The sequence below is a fragment of the Oculina patagonica genome, chromosome 4, assembly GCF_052425735.1.
Source record: "Oculina patagonica isolate OP01 chromosome 4, crgOcupat, whole genome shotgun sequence".
Taxonomy (NCBI): Eukaryota; Metazoa; Cnidaria; class Anthozoa; order Scleractinia; family Oculinidae; genus Oculina; species Oculina patagonica.
This window is the reverse complement of record NC_135761.1, coordinates 29,035,159-29,055,700: the sequence shown is the minus strand read 5'-3', so window position 1 is coordinate 29,055,700 and position 20,542 is coordinate 29,035,159. Positions and strand designations below refer to the sequence as shown.

Sequence of the window (20,542 nt, the reverse complement as noted above, 5' to 3'; positions counted from 1 at the left end):
GCTACTAAAAATCTGAAAAATGTAACATTCTGTTCAAAAAAATCGGAAAAAAAGTGAGCATTTTTATGTAAACCACGAGCACTTTTTTAAAAAATTAGCATTATTTTAGCACTTTTTGGGCAAAAAACGAGCACTGCTTTGAGCATTAAATGCTTTTTTTACGAGCACTTTCGGTAATAGCCTATAGGCGCCTACAGGCGCGTTTAGACGGCAGAGAAAAGTGGGTACGGACCCGTCAAAAAACTGGTCCGAACCTGACCACTTTTGTAGAGAAACAGTCAAATTAAAGGTGCGTTTACACGACAGAGAAAATTCGGTACGGACCCTTCAAAAAATTGTCCGGACCTGACCACGTTTGTAAAGAAACAGTCAACTTAACGCGGGGCCATAGGCGCGCTTTAAAACGGGGCATAGGCGCCTATGGCCCCGTTTTGATTTGACTGTTTCTCTACCAAAGTGATCAAGTCCGGACCAATCTTCTGATGGGTCCGTACCCAAATTTTTCTGCCGTGTAAACGCGCCTTACGGCCCCGTTTTGATTCGACTGTTTCTCTACAAAATTGGTAATGTCCGGACCATTTTTTGACGGGTCCGTACACAATTATCTTTGTCGTGTAAACGCGCCTGTAGGCGCCTATGCCCCCGTTTTGATTCGACTGTTTCTCGACAAAAGTGGTCAGGTCCGGAACAATTTTTTGACGGGTCCGTACACAATTATCTTTGTCGTGTAAACGCGCCTGTATGCGCCTATGCCCCCGTTTTGATTCGACTGTTTCTCGACAAAAGTGGTCATGTCGGGAACAATTTTTTGACGGGTCCGTAGCTTTAGCTTGATAAGCTTTACTTGTCATCGCTTTTTTTGGGGCGGTGGAGGCAGGGTCACCCAACAGACCGTTTCGGTAAATATCTGTTCGGAAGATCTATAATCGCCAACGATTTTCAGATTAAATTGTGATGAAAAACTGGAGATTTCTTTAGCTCAAACTTTCGTGACATGGGAAAAGTATGACTGTTGTTTTCGGAGAGAGAGAAATGTCGTTTTGGGCACGAAAAAAGGTCAGGTACGATTTTCAAGAAGGCAATAGCGGCTCGTAAATTCGGGTAATAATATTTCGTTCCCTAAAATTTTCTGAAGTTTGAAAGTTCAGCGTATGCGAAAAGATACACTTTTCTTAGCGTTTGAAAAAAAAAGGCTTTAAAACGCACAAAAAGGACACCTACAACGTAAAAACAGTGTTCCGACAATTATATTAAAATTTTTTCGTTGGGTGCCCCTGAGGGGGATATAAAAACTTAGGATTACGGGGGGGCAGCATAAAAATTTCTGATGAAGAGGGATGGCCATTATATTTTACAAGCACTGTCTATCAAATCGCATCCATCGGACAGTCCTCCGCCCTCCCCATAAAAAAATGAACGGTCACTTAGTGTAGGCAATAGGAAATAACGAATAACTTGGAAAATCTAAAATGAATAATGAATAAGTCTTGAAAATATGGAATAATAAATAAGTCAGTCCCAAAAATTCCTCTTCCACCCCCGATTTTATAACATTGTCAGTGGAACACTCGCGACTAGATCAGAACACTCACGCCTCACGCGAGAATAAAAAATTTTAGCGTGCATCATTCGCACGTATACTGAATTTGATGGTGCGGCTCTGCTTTGCTGGTGTGGCTCTCCGCCCACTTTTTCCGATTCACGTTTATAATGAAAGCAGGGTTTTGGTTTTTCTCAAAATGCCCCACACTAACGTCCAAAGCTGGCTCCGAAACCTCCCAAACCCGTGTCACAGGATGTTTTGCAGGTCTAATTGCAAAAATGAATAGTTAAATTAAATCTTGATTTAGTGGCTTTTAAGGTTTAGGTAATTAGTACCGAAACTTCTAGAAAATCTAAAATATACCAAAAATAACTATAAATAAAGATAGTGTTAATTGACTGAGAAGGCGAGGTTAAGATCACGTTTTTTATAGCCACTGAACTGAGGCACGGCCAGCGCCCATTTCTGCGCACCAAAGTGTTTTCTTGTATTTAAGTTCTTGTCTTGTGATTTTTATGTCTTAATACCTATGTTTAGGAATATTCGTGATTGTGAACGTGAGTTCAGTTTACCAATAATGGAACTTTTACATTTTGATCTGTCAAACCATTGGACATCGTGTCTCAATCTTGACATTTACTCTGTGAGAACTACTTCTACTAATACCACCAAAACCCCTTCGGCAACCGAAATGACGTTAGAATGTATCTTAATGAATGTGTGATCCATTAGTAACTAGGAAAAGAAAATTTAAAAGATATGCATGTTAATAAGAAGCTAAACATATATAAGCAACGCTGTAAAACTAATAATTTAGAGAAGAAAGTTGAAGGAACAGGGTTGTAGAAGAAAGTAATTTGTAAGTCAAGACGCTGGAAGAAGAAGGACAGAAGAACTGACGTTAAAGAAAAAGAACTAGATTAATAATTAAACCTATCTATACTCAGTCTTCACGAGTCAGAGTCGCTTGCTGCACAACAATGGAGTACAAGCTCTGAGCTAATCCCCGCCGGCAATAAAAGCCCCCTTTAACACCCGTTCACAGGGTCCTTACTTCCCGTCCCTTGGGGCGAGCGATCTCTCTCTCTCGCCTTAGGGGACGGGAGGGAGAGGACTCTGGGGAAGTACGTCGGAAACTTCCTCCGTTAGCTTCCTTCACAAGAGTAACGTCCAGTTCAACAAGTAACTATGTCGTCGGCGCGCTAATCTTAGCTATTGCATTATAAAAAGCGTGACGTTTCCCAGTACAAGGTTATTAAGTTGACCTGCTCTTATCACATTTCGGCAGTGCGTTGTGCTACATGCATGCGGACAAACTCGCGTAATGACAAAAGAGCCTGCTATTCACTGTTTTGTAGCGGATCTTCTAGCAAATCAACCTGTGATTCTCGTGTTTAGAGATTGATGCGTGGAGCACATGCCATTGTTGGTGCAACAAGGCAAGTTATAATTTACAATGCAATGTTGTTTACGCAACTGTTCAGAGAACAAAGGCCCAAAGATGCGAACGGACAGGTCATGTCGGTAATTAAACGGGAAATTCCCCTTGGAAACGAAACAGTCGCGATTTTGAAATGGTTTCTCAATAACTGAGATCAAGTTAACTTCAAAAGTATACCGTGGAAGTTTTGGGAGCTTTCTGTCTAACAGGTAAAAGAACATATTGAAATTTGAGTATATGTAACAGGACGTCAGGACTGGCGTTAATCTATCAAACCATTCTGTTTACAGGAATTGCTTCAGGATCTTTGTGCTACTTGATGTACAGGAAGATATTTGTCAAGGTAATGTTTTGTGTATTGCCACAGGAGCCTGATTGTCGTTGATTTCTAAGCCAGAGTGGTTGCTCTCCAATGTGATAGTTATAGACAGCATGGCCAGCTATTCTATCGGGATTTAATGATATCGAATCGTAGCCTCCAATGAGTAAGTGTACTTTCATTCTGCTACCGAAACTGCTACGTTGGAATTAACTCGCTAACTTGAAATTTTAGTGCGATGACATGATGAAGTTGTTACAGGTTCGTATACGCCGATCAAAATCCATTACTCAGTGCTACAGTACAGTATAGTGAACGCCACTGTGGAAAATGCCGGAAAATGCGTTCGTTATACTGGCGGAGTTTTGTAATAACGGGGTTCTGTTCCAATACATTTTATTGTTAGGAACTTTGTTCGTGCTGAAGAACTTTATTTTATCGTTCGTCAAACCAGGGACTTAGCTATATTGAGATTTCACCGTGTATATAGCCAGAGAGGATGACTTGTTTTTTTCTATCCCGTGATACGCATATTGAGTTAAAATGTTGCGTTATATAAATTTTGTAGTTGACCCAAATAGCCCATGATAAGCACTCCGGTTAATTTACTAAGTATGTAATGATGAATTTTAGTGCAGCACAGTTTTCAGAGTTTTGCTCCATTTCTAACGTTTGCCAATCCTTAATTGTTATAGCCACTTTGTACAGACGAGGCATTTTTGGTTTCAATAAGTGACACATGTAACTGAAGCCGTCTATTTTCGTCAGTTAACAGCACGAGTATCACGAGACCCGAGCACGGGATGTCAAGCTAGCAAGATCAACAGAGAAATCAAAATATAACTTTATATCAATATACACAAAACGAGCTGATACCTTCAGTCTCAGTGATGATTTCCTTGATTCTCATAACCTACATGTCTGATATGTGTGTATATTTAGAGGAGAAATTAGACTCTGATCCCTTGAGGTTTGCATCTTCAGACAGACAAAGCAGGATGTGATCATAAATAGGGACGTTTCAGAGCAAACAAAGAAAAAGGCAATTATAATACTGCTCATCGATCGTTTACAATTTTTCAGATTATTTTAGACGTTTTAGTTGGATTCGTTCGATCGAAAATCCACTGAAGGACAAGTGCGTTTTTCATCGCAGGAGCATGCTAGCCGCTCTGACAAGTGATAAGAGCAGGTCGAACTGAGCAGCCTTGTTTTTGAAAATATCACGGAATAGAACTTTTTTTTGCTCCATCTAAAAGAAAAAGAAAAAAAAACTTGCCTCGATCCACGTTAACGTTACGAAAAGGACCAAAAATGTATGTTCATGTTCTAGTTTCTCCTTTATTGGTAGTCGCGTGACAACGGGTGTATCACTTTAAATCCGTTTCAATGTCAACTGATACCTGAATGACCCGACCGACAAAGAAAGGGAAATTTCCCTTGGAGTCGAATTCGAAACAGTCGCGTTGTTCAAATGTTTTCCAAACATTGTCTCACGTTTTCTTTATCTGTATTCCAATGGGAGTTTTGAGAGCTTTGCTGTACCATTAAACATTAATCGGCCTTTGTATTAGCCTGCGAACAGGCTCCCGAGTGGGGCTCGCGTACGTAACGCCACTCTCGCTCGCGGAAACCCCACTCGGGAGCCTGTTCGCAGGCTACCTTTGTATCGAAGTTAAAAACTGATACTGTCATTCTGAAGTGATTTGTTTCCTGGTTGGAAATATTGAACTGCGGCGACGTTTAAGGAGTCGTATTACATCTTCTGACACTTTTCAATTTACAGACATTTAAAAGATAATCCGTATTTTTGAATCAGTGGTGGATCCAGACCTTAAAGGAGTCTCGATGTAGTTTTTTAGCCCCAGGGTGGTCGTTTTGAAAATAAAAACTATCTAGGAAGCAAATGTTCGATTTTTGCCAAACATGACCAAAATTTAATTTTTAAGGGTCACTTAGTCACAAAGGTTACCATAGCAACTATAATCTAGGTTTCGAGAAAATTCGGCTTGTTTGAAAATAAAGGGAAACAACGATCGTTGCTATGGCAAAAAAAATTAAACTTTAGTCATATTTGATCATTATGGTGTATTTTGGCAAAAATCAAACATTGGCTTCTTAGATAATTTTCATTTTTAAATCGACCACTCTAGGGCTAAAAAACTACATCGAGACATCCTTAAACTAAGACGGATGGCGGAAAGGTTGGGGTCGGGGGGTAGTGGATGGCGAGTGGGGGGCTTCTTTGGGTGTACACCCAAAAACAAATTAGCGCGGGTGTCATAAAAAATGTAATTCTCCCCCCCCCCCCCCGCCCTAGGTCCGCCACTGTGGATCACTGTGCTGAACTTAATGATAATTTTTCGAATTGTGGAGCCTATTAATGATTGTTGCCTGTATGTACCCGCCCAATCTTTCAAAAAAAAAAAAAATAGATGACTTTGATTTGCAATTGGACGGTTAAGTTACAACTCATTTCCATATAAAATGTTTTGCACCAGTACACGTTTTGAAACAGAGCCAAAAGGCATCTCGGAAATGGCACTTTGCCTCGCCATCAGTGAAATTAAACGAGAGTGTAATCCACTGTATTTTATATCGTGACGCAGAATCGCGGGCTATAACTATTGTGAAATTTTCCTTTTTAACTACTTATAAAAAATATATCTGATCTGCAGGAATGGACTAAATGGGCAATATCACACACTAAGATAAAACATTTCGACTAAAATCCCAACAGCTATGGCGAGGAGTTCAATCAAAGTTGCATGTGGAAGTGACGTCACACCACCGGCGGTAGAAAAACTGGATTTTGATGACGACAATTTAAGAGGTGAAATAACAGAGCTGGAAGCAGATTCTTTATATAAAAATACTGATTGCATTTTTACCGTCTTTTTAACTGCTGTGTGTAGAACTAGTTCTAAAAATGTACCAAAGGCTTTATCAATGTTTGAATTATTTTTTTTTTGTTTCAGCAATAGCTGAGGTTTATAAGAATCAAGGTAATGAGGAATATAGAAAGAAAGATTTTATCAACGCCATTCACTTTTATACGGAAGGAATTAAAGTGAACTGCAAAGATGACAAATTGAAGGCTCAACTGTATTGCAACAGGGCGATTGCAAATTATAAATTTGGTGAGAACTGAAAGTATTTTATGAGATTTTCTTTTTACACTGATCTAACTTATCCTGGCTTTACAATGCAAATGGCCGGCTCATAAAAGCATGCTCGTATACCGCGTGATTTGTTATTTCGTTTGGTTTCCACAATCAGGCATTAGCCAAATATGGTCATGGTATTCAAATCTCGTCTAAATGGTATTTAACTTATAAATATTGTAATTGGAATAGCATCTTGTTATTTTCTGTAATCATGATAAATAAATAAATAAATAAATAAATAAATAAACGATATCGCTGTTAGCCTGAATTTCAGACAACCCTCTGTGGTCGCCTACCACAGAGGGATGTCTGAAATTCAGGCTATATCGCTGTAGGGTTGACTAACGTTTTTTATCGTTTGGTTCATGTTTACATGTACGCAACCCGAGGACTAGAGCCAGAAGAATATTTTAATTTGCAAAACGGAATGTTGTGTTTTCCTGTGTTTAAAAAGGTTATAGTTGTTCCTCCCCATCGTACAGAATCATGCTAGTCGTTTTCTGAATTATTTTGTATATAAATACGTTTAGTACTATTGTGGAACACTCGTGCAACTTTGAGCACTTTCCAAACATCTCTCGTACCTATTAATCACAAATTGTAATCGAGGTCGCGCGATTTCCTGTGCTAATAATTAATTTCTTTGGCAGGAAAATATCTTGATTCACTGAGTGATGCCAAAGCTGCCACTGGATTACAACCTATTTTCCTCAAAGCGATTGTCAGAGGTGAGCGAATGCCATTTCAACAGAACAGAACAGAATGACGTCACGGCATGATTTTAAAGGGCGACTGAGGGTTATCCTTTCTTATATCTCTCAGCGTTTTCTGAAATCTGCGAAGGAAACATTCTTTAGTTATGGCTGAATTTCGTGATGCGAAAAACTCTTAGGTAGTCAAAACGGACCGAAATTGAGACAGTGCGTCATCAGTTGCAGTTGCATAGTCCCTTACCTTTACCAATTTCAAAGTGATCTATTTCGTTTAGACAGGCCCCGCGTAAAATATACCGTAATACCGAAACTCTAGCTCGTATATATGTAAATAAAAACAAAGGCGTGGCTGACTAGGGTCCTTTAAGTGCCACTTTAAACGCCTGAGAGAATAGTTTTCGGAACATGAATAGAAAACATAAGTGAACTGCTGTGGTTAAGCCCTTTCTTTCAATTTTTGTAGGCAAAAATGAGACGCTGGTACCTGCTTGATATACTGATGTAACACTTTTTTGTTGCGATGAAGTAGTAATCCGTTAGTGTCAGTAAAAAATATGCATCAGGTCATGAAAATGCCATATACCGCCGGAGCTTATCCCGGTTTCTGTATCCTCGCTGGATATGGGCTGTGTAAGTTTACTGCAGGGTTACCCCAAGCAAAAAAATGTCAATACCCATTTATACTCCTGGGCAGAGAAAGGTTCTACGAGAGTAAAGTGTTTTGCCCGAAATCACAACACAGTGACCCCTGCCGGGGCACAAATCTTTAGTTCACTGCGTCTCCCTAGACAAGGCCTCATCTCACGCCGGATCCAAACCTTTTTGCATTTAGCGAGTGTAATGTCTGCACACCAGACAGGTCCTCGATGAAGGCGGATTCTCGCCAGGAAAACACACACACGTTTTCAAGCCGCCATCTTCCTTTATTGCACTACCCACAATGCCTTAGGGCTGGGCCTACACAGGCAACCCAGTTACAACACACTACATCTTCCCCCTTTTTTAAATGAACACAATGGGTACAATGAAAAGCTAGACAAAATCCGATATAACTGTAAACCATAACAAGTAAAGGATACAAATCCAAATGCAAATAAAAGCACTGTTTTAAAGTCTTAACTGGTAGTCTCTTGTTCAATAGATAACACTTCTTAGTCAAAACACTAAGTGTAGTCCTCACGGTCCATATCAGAAAACGATCTTAAGTAGCAAAGTCCTTAATAAGTTCGCTTAGCTTAGCCTTTTCCAGTAACATAGTCCTTAAGCCAGCTTGGCTCAGTTCTCGTCCGTGTTGATCTTCGAGGTTCACTGGTCTGTTCTGGTACCCGAGTAACAGCGGGCTGTGGTGATGGTTCCATAACAGGCTCAGTCACTGATCCTTGTGCTGGGATCTCATCCAGTTCAGGAACAGGAAGGGTAGCTGGTTTCAGTAGTGGTTGCTGAACCAATGGCTGTGCTACTGGCTGAATTCCTAACTGCTGTGGCTGGCAAGCCTGTGGTCTTTGTCCAATGAACCTTTTCACATGGCCTACATTTCTCTTAAGTAGGGTTTCACCTCGCTCAATGACCACTAAGTCCCCTTTCTTGGATATTACACTGTATGGGTCTGGATCATACACTGCAGACAGTTTGTTCTGTTTCCGCGTCAACAGCAACACCCTGTCTCCTTCTGCTATGTCTGACTCCGCAGCTCTCTTGTTAGCAGTTTCTGCCCCTCGCTTCTTCTGCTCTGCATCCTGATCCCGTGCCTGCTGGTCTGTGGTACTCGACCTCTCCTCCTCATAATCCCCTTCAAATTCTGGCATCTTTGTTCGCATCTCGCATCTCCCCTGTTGGCAGTGGACCCATCAGATCTACTGCAAGGTCTCTCCATGGCTTTGTCGGCATGGTCGTTGTCTTCACAGGAGGTATGGTGGCAGCAGGAGTCACAGCTTGACATCCAAGGCATTTTTTGCAGTGACTTTCCACCATACTGTTCATATTCGGCCACCACACCTTGCTTCGGAGGCGATCTTTCGTTTTCACTATCCCTTGGTGTCCTTCGTGGGCTAACTCTAAGACCCGTTTACGCAAGCTCGCCGGAACAACAATCCGCATGCCTCTCATCACCAATCTTCCAACCACAGTAATTTCATCACGCAACAACCTGTATGGACTAGGCGCTTTAGACCAGTCCCCTGTTTTCCAACAACGAAACACCTCAGTCAGTTCCTCATCTTCAGCGGAAGCTCTCTCTATCTCTCGGGTGGTCATCGCGCGTGGTGTAGCATTGACCGCTACCATTCTGACATACTCTTCGGTTACACCATCACGGGGCGAGGCTGGTATCTTTGTCAAACGACTTAGGCAATCAGCTATATTTTGGCCTGAGGGTACATGACGAACTGTGTACTTGAACGGCATAAGACGCAGGACCCATCTCTCAACTCTGGCTGATGGTTTAGATCTAGGACCATAGATAGCTTCCAGAGCCTTACAATCGGTGACAAGCTCAAATGACTGTAACCCAGATAGGTAGAGATGAAATCTCTCACAAGCCCAGACGACCGCTAGGGCCTCTTTCTCTGTCTGGCTGTATCGACGCTCGACATCACTCAAGCTTCGGCTCGCAAATGCGACTGCTCTCTTCACTCCTTGCTTTTCTTGCACGAGTATAGCCCCAAGTCCAACCGGACTTGCATCGGTAACCACTTCAGTTGGTGCATCCTTGTCGTAGAAGGCCATCATTGATGCCTCAGCCAACTGTTTTTTCAGAGCCTCAAATGCTTCATTCTCCTCTTTGCCCCAATACCACTTGGCATCTTGACGTGTCAGCTTCCTAAGTGGTTCCACCGTTGTCGCAAAATCAGGCAGGAACCGTGAACTGAAACTGACAAGTCCCAGAAAGCTTCGCAACTCGGCGACATTGGTCGGAGCCTTTGTTTCTCGAATAGCCTGTACTTTCTCTTCTGTCGGCCCCACACCATGTTTGTTTAAAAGCAGCCCCATGAACACGATCTGATTCATTCCAATCTTGCACTTATCCTTGTTTAGGGTAAGGTTTCTCTCTTGCAATCGATTAAGCAATGCAACAAGGTTTCTGTCATGGTCCTCTGTTGTCTTTCCATGCACCACAATGTCGTCAGCGATGTTGGTCGCTCCAGGGCACCCAGCAATTGTTTGTCTAACAATGTTCTGGTATTGTTCTGGGGCGCTGTTAATACCAAAACTCAACCTCTTGTAGCGAAACAGTGAATCACCAGCTGAAAAGGTTGTGATGTCCCTGGAACCTTCTTCTAGCTCAATTTGATGGAAGCCCATGTTCATGTCAAGTTTTGAGAAAACAGTGCTCCCATTCAGTTCCTCCAGTACCTCATCCACTGTTGGAATCGGTAGCTTCTCCCTTCGTATGGCCTCGTTCGCACACCTCATATCCACACAAATACGTACATCATCCTTGTTTGGTTTGGGAGCAATTACAGCTGGGCTCACCCATGTTGTTGGACCTGAAACCTTCTCAATGATGTCAAGATCAAGAAGCTCGTTTATTTTCTTTGTGACTTTCTCTTTCAGAGGGTAAGGAATTCTTCTGGGTTTCTGTGCTACAGGTTTAACCTCCGGATCAATGTGGAGTTTAAGCTGGTGGCCTGACAATTTGCCAACTCCTGAGAACACCTTCGGAAAACGATCTGCAATACCATCAATGTCATTGCCCACAGAATAAACATTTGCCACACCCTCTAATTCTGGTCCAACTTTCAACACTTGTAATCGCTTAGCTGCTGGACTACCGAGTAAACACCTTCCTTCTCCTTGCGTCACGAGGATCGTTTTCATAGTTTTCCTTCCATTACACTCAATACTCGCCTCAAATTTGCCCACAACTGGTAAACAACCATTCCCATACACTCGCAAATTCCTTTCTTCAGGTTGCAGTTTTGCTTTAAGGCCACTCTTCACAAGGTTGTTAAACTGCCTCTCACCAAGTACAGTAGACTGGGCACCCGAGTCAACAAGCATGCTGGTGGTTGTGTTATCAATCTTGACCATAATCACATTATCCTCACAGGCTCTCTCTCCATTAAAGTTTATAGGGAATGCATAAGGCTCTTCCCCACTGTCATATTCAACTTGATTAACTTGCTTGCTCCCTGATTTTGAATCACGTTTAGCATCACTAAAACGCTTTCCTCCACGCCCTCTGCCTTCTTTCACTCTACCACCCCTTTTGCTCTCAGTATCACCCTTACAACAAGCTGCCCAGTGCCCTTTCTGACCACACTCTGCACACGTTTTACCCCGAGCTGGACATACCTTATCACGAGCATAATGTCCCACCTTGCCACATGCATAACACTTCTGGGTTCCAAATCCACTCGACGGTTTCTTGCTGTCGCGGTCCTTGACCATGTTCACGTTACTCTGTCCTCCCTCTCCTTCGGCAATGATGCTCGCCTGACGCCGTGCCATTTCCCACGCTCTCGCTTTCTCTATCGCTGCAGCAAGCTGTATATTTGGCTCCTCAAACAGCTTGGTCCGTAACTCCAAGGAAGAAACTTTCTCCAACAACTGATCTCTCACGGCGAATTCAAGTTCCTCAGGTCCATAGCTACAATGCCTTGCTTGTTTACGAAGTCTGAGCACGAATGAGTCGACATCTTCTCCCGGTTCTTGCTTTAGCTGGCGAAGAACATGCCTTTCGTACGCAGCATTTTCTTGCACTCGAAAATAAGCGTTCAGTGTTCGAACAGTTTGTAAATAAACATCATCATCTTGGCCTTCCGGAGCATTGATGATTGCCAGATTCTCGAAAATATCCTGCACGCCAGAACCAGCTCGATAGAGTAATTCGTTCCTCTTTCTCGCGGCGTTTTGAAGATTTGCTTTCCCCTCGGCAAAATATGTAAACCCTCGCAGCCAAACACGCCATCGCTCACTCAATTCCGATTTCGAGCCCGAAATATCCATCGGTTGGATATTTGTCGCCGCCATACTACTAGAAAGGATTATTCTCGCAATCCTCGTCGCCAATGTAATGTCTGCACACCAGACAGGTCCTCGATGAAGGCGGATTCTCGCCAGGAAAACACACACACGTTTTCAAGCCGCCATCTTCCTTTATTGCACTACCCACAATGCCTTAGGGCTGGGCCTACACAGGCAACCCAGTTACAACACACTACAGCGAGGGAGCTAGTGTTTAGGGACTGGACTAGAGTCCAGCGCGCTAACCATTAGACCACCTTGTACTGTCTATAGTAAAGGTTTACTTTTTGTGTGGATCCTTAACGACTTTCCATCGTGTTGAGATGTCGTTCTTATACTCGAACGCACTGAGTGAGTTAACAGTATCGTTTACATTGTTGTCACCAGGAGCAAGTGCCTGTATTGAGCTGAAACAGTTTGAAGAAGCCATCACGTGGTGTGATAAGGGATTAGCAGTATCCTTTGAAAATATGTTATGAGCCACAGACAAAAGCCAGAGATAGTTCTGCTTTGTCTCTTTGTGTCTAACGATACAAAATATAGCATGCGGGTACTTGCTCTGAACCTAAAAGTTCGTTTACGAGGTGCGGGGACGTCCAGAAATGCACAGCCTTCTTTGGCCGTCATCTAGCCTGATGAACAAATTATCGCCATAAGATCTATGGTTCTGGAATTAAAAGCGTCTATGGTTTGCATGCAATTCGCCCGTGATGTCATTTTCACGGGCAACAGCCAATGAAAACGTACGTATTAATTATTAATCTTGTCTATTGTATACTATGTTATGCGTCTTAACTCATAGAAGATTGACAAAAATAACAAGACCTTGTTAGAATTAAAGGCCAGGTCTATTAACGAGCGAAAGAAGGTAACAAAAACGCAAAGTCTGAAATACAAGGTACGTCTAAAGCCTCAATAACTTAGTAAGCGTCATTTTGACATGAAAACTCAGAGGAATAGGGCAATGCATGAGGTGTTTTATTTCGCTTATCTAAATCAGGACGTTTTATAAAGACGTTTTATAAAAAGCGAAAATAACAACAGACGTTGTACTAATGTGGAAAAACTGAATTGTAAATAAAAAGATCCATATTACTTCCAGTCTGAGATGGGGTATAAAATTAAACTCTTCAGATGGGATGGCAAATCTGAACTTTTTTGGTCTGATACGGGATAGAAGTTGTTTAAGATCCCAGCAGATCACTCCACTCAAACTAACATGACTGTATAATTACGACAGAGTTCTCTGATTTCAGATTTCAGACTCAGATTCTGAATAGCCAATTTAAGCTGCGCAAATTCTTTATGTTTTGAGAATTTTAAACCCAGCAATTCTGAAATAATGTCTTTTATTGAGGTAAAGAGATTTTGCTAAAAAAGTTGACAGCATACAAATGACAAATTTCTTTTGGAACCTTTAATCGTATAGGATGCAGACACAAAAGACGTGACTGAAACAGCCCAAAACAATGCTGTGAGTGAAAGCGAGAACACAGCATCTGTTCATAAAGCACTGGACTATGATGACGAAAGCTTAAGAGGTAAAAAATATAGGCCAAATCATTTGTTATGTACATAAATATATTAGATATTGTCTTTGATATCTTATTTTAGTACGTAGTTTTGCTATAAGTTTTGACGAGTCTACTCGTGCAGTGTTTTGGTGAGCCTATATGTGGAGAAAAAGTACAAATGACGAGGAAATTTGCAATATTCTACACACTTAATCCTGGCTGAGAACCTACTAAATGGATTTGAAAATAACATGGTTAAGAGGTCGTTAACATTTAGCTTTTTCTGCTAAGAAATTTTGCACAAAGAAAACTTTTACTTAACGATGTAAGAAGGAGACTATTTTTATATAAATGAACATTCGTTAAACATTGTTTTTGGTTAGAAAAAGCAGAGGTCTTCAAGAATAAAGGAAATTATGAGTACAGCAAAAAGAATTTAAGCACTGCCATTCACTTCTACACGGAAGTAATTAAAGTGAACTGCAAGGATGACGAAGTGAATGCCAAACTGTACAGCAACAGGGCCATAGCACATTTGCATTTGGGTAAGAGTAGTAAAAGAGTTTTCTCTGATTGTTGGTTGATCCTTGCACCTCAGTAATATCGTTCTTTAATTCAAGAATAATCTGCAATATCCATATTTTTTGATGCTCCAATTCTTTTTAAATATTTAGATAAGATCACTAATGTTACGCATGAGATATGTTCGGTGCAAGTTAAGATAGCAGCGTTTTAAATGGACTCGTCCGTTGAAACATGCAGCACTAAGATTAACAATGTTATTAAATTGTTGGCAACGCCAAATATATTTTTTTTAATATCACATCAATTAAATGACAACGAGAGCGGTTAAAAATTAAAATAAACCTAGGGTGCTTTCTTGTTATATTTGGCTCTATTCCCCCACCAGAAGAAATAGGGGAAAAGGAAACGGGTATTGTCTTCGTGTGCTACCAAATACGTTAAACGTTATGTATGAAAATCGGCAAGAAGACTAACATTAAGCTAATACTTGATGTTTGGAGCTGAAAAAATAAATGTTATTGAATTAACATTCATTCAGGATACAGAATCGACCGTTACTGCCGTAACAGCTCTGTCAGTTAGATTATATATAAATTTTCTGACTGTATTATTTTAGGGAATTATGAAAATTCACTAAGAGATGCAAGAGCTGCCACTGACTTACAACCAACTTTCCTTAAGGCAATTGAGAGAGGTAAGCTGTTAACTGCGTGTAGGTTTTTCTACATCCCCTTGCTCGGTTCATCGAAACAAATGATAGAATTGCTAGCTCATAATTAATGTTTGCTAATGGTTGTTCATAAATTGTTTACTGTCAAAACTTGATAGCTAAAATGCACATGGGTTAAACGCGGTCTGTGATACCAATTCGAAAAAAAAAAAACATTGCAGAATTTAAATGGAATCGGCTTTTTCCAGTATAGCCAGTAATGGTTTGCTTGTGGACAAGTATTAGTGTGCCATTAGATTATATCCTGTGTATTTCTGCCAGACCAGGATATTTGATAACAAAAGTGAATCACTGGTGTATTTTAGCTGTTAAACTGTGTAATAAAGATAAAACATAGTAATGAGAAATAAACATCAACGTATACATTTGTATAGAAGTTTCGTTCTAAGTTTGGGAACATTTGCTTTATTTATTATCACAGGAGCGAGTGCTTGTATGAAACTGAATCGTTTTGGAGAAGCCATCACATGGTGTGATAAGGGGTTCTCCGTATCCTTCACATACAAATTATTTTTTCTTGCATGCATGACTTGTTTTTCGTAAAACAAGAAAAATAACTTTCTTTACTAAAAGTACCAGTTTTTAAATCGATCATTATGAACGTAACCAGGACTACAGCAGCCAAGTGCAAACCTGGTTTACTGAAGGAGCTTCATCTTTGCTGTCGCGAAGATTTTTAGATTTCTTTATTTACTTAAGCAAATTACGTCAGGTTACATTTCTGAACTCAAAAAAGATTGACAAGAGTAACAATAAGTTATTGGAGTTAAGGATCAGGTCTGTTAAAGAACAAAACAAGAAGCCGCAACCAGACGGCGGGAACACAGAAAAGAATTTAGGAATTGACATTGTGAAAGGCAAGGTAAGGTTGTTGGAAAGTTCTTGTTTTTGGCACTTTTAGTTTTCCATACGTTTCTAACTATAAGGGTAAGTTGAAAACAAGGCCTTATGCTTTCCAAGTCGTCTACATTCCACCATTTTGTCCACGATATTGAATACAGACAATCGCTCCCACGAAAACCATGTCATGTTCCTTGCTTGGTTTCATAAGCATTTCAACTGAGAACTGGGCAACAGCTGGGATCTGTCATTCACTTGAGTCCTTTCAACCATGACAAGGGTAACTTCTTTGCTTTGCAGCCTCTGTTGCAATGACGTCGTCTCCATCTCCCTTTACCATTACCTTTACAACATTAATAAAATCAATCGATAGCAGGTGACACCAATTAATTGTTTAGTATTGGAAATCGATGACCGGTGATGAAGGAAAGTTTTGTGACTTTTGTCACGATTGACTTTTAGTTAGTAAGTAAGTAAACTCTTTAGAGTGATTTTATTTAACCCATGAAACAATATCTACTAGCAGAAGTACATAAGTGCGTAATAGTAAAAAATAAACAAAACAAAACAGTGGAAATAGTGTCTAATAGTATCTAAAAGTGTAATACCGTAGTGATTCGATTTAGCGCCCGCGGCGCTTATTTAATTACTTTTAGCACCTCAACGAGGGCGCTTATTCGGGACAGGGCGCTTATTTAATTTTTTGAGAAACAACCAAGTGTTCAAAATATAAATATTAAAATACCTAACAATTACAGAACTGTCACAGTAAAAAGTTATTGAAAGTTCAGTTACTTTTAAAAGGATCGTTCATTTTAGCAGTAAATATATACATGTACGGTACGGTGAATGTTCATATGAATTCAGTAGGGGCAGTTATCCACAATAGGGGCGCTTATTAGAATAGAGGCGCTTATTAGAATAGGGGCGCTTATTAGAATAGAGGCGCTTATTAGAATAAGGGCGCTTATTGGAATAGGGGCGCTTATTGACAGAAACACATTCGAGGGGGGGCCGCTTACTCGGAAGGGGGCACTTATTTGAAGGAGGGCGCTAAATCAAATCATTACGGTAACTATTTCAGGGTTATAGTAAAATCACTCTATTTAAGAGGGTTGCACTAAATAGTGAACAACACTAATAAACTTGTGGCCCTCTATGTAAAACCAAAATATTAAAAACTACAAAGTTTAAGGGCCTTTTTTACAAGCAGGTAAGGTAACCCTAGGTGCTAGGGTTACCCTAGCAAGAGGGTTTGAAGATAGCCCGGGTTTACAAGCAAAATTCGCTGGTAGGGTAACCCTACTTACCCGGGTCAACTTACACCGGTTACGCTTCAGTTAACCTTGTAAAATTTTGTCATAAGAAGCTGTTATTTGAAAATAATTCCATTCCAGTGCGAAAATACGACAAATTGTGAATGAACACCATGTTTCTTGGTCACAATTCGCTGTTTTTGTCGGTATTTTTAAACATATTTTGCTTTTTGGAGCCAAAATAAAGTTGTCCCGGGTAGGCGAGTTATCCCTAGCAGAGCGTTTACAAGGCGCTAGGGTTACCCTAGCAGCTAGGGTAACCCTAGCACTCAGCTAGGGTAACCCTAGGTGCTAGGGTAACCCTAGCGCCTTGTAAACACGTCGATGAAAAAAAGAAGAAATGTGGGAGCGCTAGGGTAACCCTAGGTGCTAAGGTTACCCGCCTGCTTGTAAACAGGCCCTAAAACTATATACAGTACTATTTACAATATTCTATATAAAAAAAAATATTTGAAATTAATTATTATCGGTTTTCATCGACTGTCGACCATTGTTTTGTGTTGCTTCACCTCTGGTACTTCCAGCTTGCTCACACCGTATTACTTCGATACGGCTTTCTTTTTGCCTAGCTGCATAACTTCAGTTGTTTCACAGTTAAAAGTCTGTGACGGTTATTGCGAGGTTGTTTGTTATGCGGAATGTCATATTATTTTTCTTTTATTTCTCTCTCTCCCTAGTGCTTGGTTCCTAACAATTACATTCTCACTTTCCGTGTTTCTTCCTATCTTCGCATTCCAGTCCTCTTTAACAATCACCATATCATGTTTTCGCACACCATGCATCTTTTTCTGCAATTGATCTGAAACCGTTTTTGCCTTCCTCATCAGCATCGTTAGTCGGTGCGTAAACCTGGATTACCGATTAGCCAATTTAGAAACTGGTCATTGAAAGAGGCACTGTTATCCGAAAATGGAATCCTGCTAGTGTAATGACACTAAAACAGGAACCAGTATAATCATGAAAACCTAAGTACCCTGAAGGTTACTATTGCTAGCGGCTACTAATTTTAAAGCTTGTAGCAAGTTGTGAGAAAGTCACATTAAGTACTCGCCGAGGTCGCCTCCGTCATGGAGGGCAAGACTAGTTTCCCTGACAAGGACGAAATTTTTGACATTTCTAAATAACTTTGTTCTTTCTGGCGATTACAGTTTTCGTCACTTTTAAGAAATTTTTACTGAACATTTATTTCCATCTTGGCTATATGTTCATTTAAAACTGGTTTACACGATATCGGTACATTGTTCCAATTTTCGGAATACCGCTATTAAATAACGGCTACGTCTTGCTCAGGAAAAAAAATAGAAGCCGCTAACAATAGCAACATTAAGGTAGCCTGTACAAATTAAAACAAAAGTGCAAAAGTAAAGTGGTAAAGCTTTTACATTTAAAAAACATACAAAGCCCGTTTAAATGCTTACTTACTTAATCTTCTTCGTTCCTTAGTGGAACGTAGGTCCTTAAATAGTATTCGCCACCTATTTTAAATGCAACTTCACTAAAATTCTAGATTCCTTTCGAACTTTTAACGGTAAATTGTTGAACATCAAAACATTAAAAACAAACGCTTTAGAGGCCAAATTCCGACTTTATCTGCGACAGCTAGTAATAGATGACTGATTTTTCCTTGTGTTAAGAGCATGATTAGTGTTTACAAATGTCAGAAATTTAACCATCCGTTCGGTTTTAGCCAATGACCGCATCCGTAAACGTCTTCCTGTTGGCTGTGGTCCGTAATCACCATACGACTGACCTCCCACGTGATTAGTTGTCGTCTGGAGAATAGCAGCTAGGTTATTAAGCTACTCTCTATGAAGCAGCCTCCAAGAATATCTACCATTTCCGTTTTAAACATTTATAAATAGGATGGGTCGACGATCCTCAAACTGGAGGGCCAGGGGCTCTCCTCGATCGGGCCAGGCCTTTTACCTATCCGTCATGATTCAACCAACCAGGGCAAAAACTCCGGCTGCCGTAGCTCGTAAGATCATCAAAATACACAAGTTTAGTTAATGCGAAAAGGTAACAAACCCGAGATGAAGACGTTTTGTTGTTAGCTGGTAAATTCAATCTCTCACAATCAAAGTTCAAAGTCCACTGCATGAACAGGCGCATGGGCCACGTTTTGATTTCAATGAAACATACAAAAAATTGTTTTGGAACGGTAACCTCCGATCGCCAGAGATTCACAGAAATTTATATCCTGCGATGTACGTTAACACTGACAAAAGACCCATGTATACAAATACTGCCATTCACACTTCATTTGAACTTCCTTTAAAGAACAACCACCTTACCTGTTGTATTAAACGAAACAGACGAATTGTTTTCGAAGCTGTCTTACAGCAAATAAAATAAATGTGATTTGCAACATTTGTTTATCTACCAGGTTAATGCATTGCGACAAGAAATGAGTTATCAGGAAAAGCAGGAGCAGAACTTCAATATTGAAAGCTTGTCATTATTTCCTTATTTCAGGTCCGTGATTTGAAATGTCCCAATGCCAAAAGATTGGGTGACAAGGCGGAAGAAGCACTTTTGTATGGCAATCTTGGAGATTCTTTTCTAAGTCTCAGTGATTTCAGAAAAGCCAAAGACTACTACGAATTGTGTCTTAAAATCGCCAAAGAAGCAGGAGATAAGGCTATCGAAGGAAGTGCTTATGGCAGTCTTGGAAATGCTTTCCGCAATCTCGGTGATTTCAAAAAAGCCATAGACTACTACGAAATGTGTCTTAAAATTGCCAAAGAAGTAGGAGACAGGGCCGGCGAAGGACGTGCTTATGGCAATCTTGGAATTGCTTTTCGAAGTCTCGGTGATTTCAGAAAAGCCATAGACTACTACGAAATGAATCTTAAAATCGCCAAAGAAGTAGGAGACAAGGCCGGCGAAGGAAGTACTTATGGCAATCTTGGAAATGTTTTTCTAAGTCTCGGTGATTTCAGAAAAGCCATAGACTACTACGAAATGGATCTTAAAATCGCCAAAGAAGTAGGAGACAAGGCCGGCGAAGGAAGTACTTATGGCAATCTTGGAAATGCTTTTCTAAGTCTCGGTGATTTCAGAAAAGCCATGGACTACTACGAATTGCATCTTAAAATCGCCAAAGAAGTAGGAGACAGGGCCGGCGAAGGAAGTGCTTATGGCAATCTTGGAAATGCTTTTTGTAATCTCGGTGATTTCAGAAAAGCCATAGACTACTACGAATTGCATCTTAAAATCGCCAAAGAAGTAGGAGACAAGGCCGGCGAAGGAAGTACTTATGGCAATCTTGGAAATGCTTTTCTAAGTCTCGGTGATTTCAGAAAAGCCATAGACTACTACGAAATGGATCTTAAAATCGCCAAAGAAGTAGGAGACAAGGCCGGCGAAGGAAGTACTTATGGCAATCTTGGAAATGCTTTTCGTAATCTCGGTGATTTCAGAAAAGCCATAGACTACTACGAAATGAATCTTAAAATCGCCAAAGAAG

General features: G+C 40.5%; 1 protein-coding gene across 1 annotated transcript in view; it reads left to right on the top strand.

Moving 5' to 3' along the window:
- Window positions 1-2,808: 2,808 nt before the first annotated feature.
- The window catches only part of LOC144652105 (uncharacterized), a 19,788-nt gene continuing 2,054 nt past the window's right edge, over window positions 2,809-20,542 (top strand). Inside the window, exons 1-13 of the mRNA XM_078512137.1 lie at window positions 2,809-2,982; window positions 3,275-3,327; window positions 5,982-6,136; window positions 6,282-6,443; window positions 7,121-7,198; window positions 12,536-12,603; window positions 12,954-13,046; window positions 13,578-13,689; window positions 14,046-14,207; window positions 14,804-14,881; window positions 15,339-15,406; window positions 15,654-15,779; window positions 19,549-20,541. Coding sequence (XP_078368263.1) covers window positions 6,046-6,136; window positions 6,282-6,443; window positions 7,121-7,198; window positions 12,536-12,603; window positions 12,954-13,046; window positions 13,578-13,689; window positions 14,046-14,207; window positions 14,804-14,881; window positions 15,339-15,406; window positions 15,654-15,779; window positions 19,549-20,541 — 2,031 coding nt within the window. The 5' untranslated portion in view covers window positions 2,809-2,982; window positions 3,275-3,327; window positions 5,982-6,045. The remainder of the gene's footprint in view (window positions 2,983-3,274; window positions 3,328-5,981; window positions 6,137-6,281; window positions 6,444-7,120; window positions 7,199-12,535; window positions 12,604-12,953; window positions 13,047-13,577; window positions 13,690-14,045; window positions 14,208-14,803; window positions 14,882-15,338; window positions 15,407-15,653; window positions 15,780-19,548; window position 20,542) is intronic.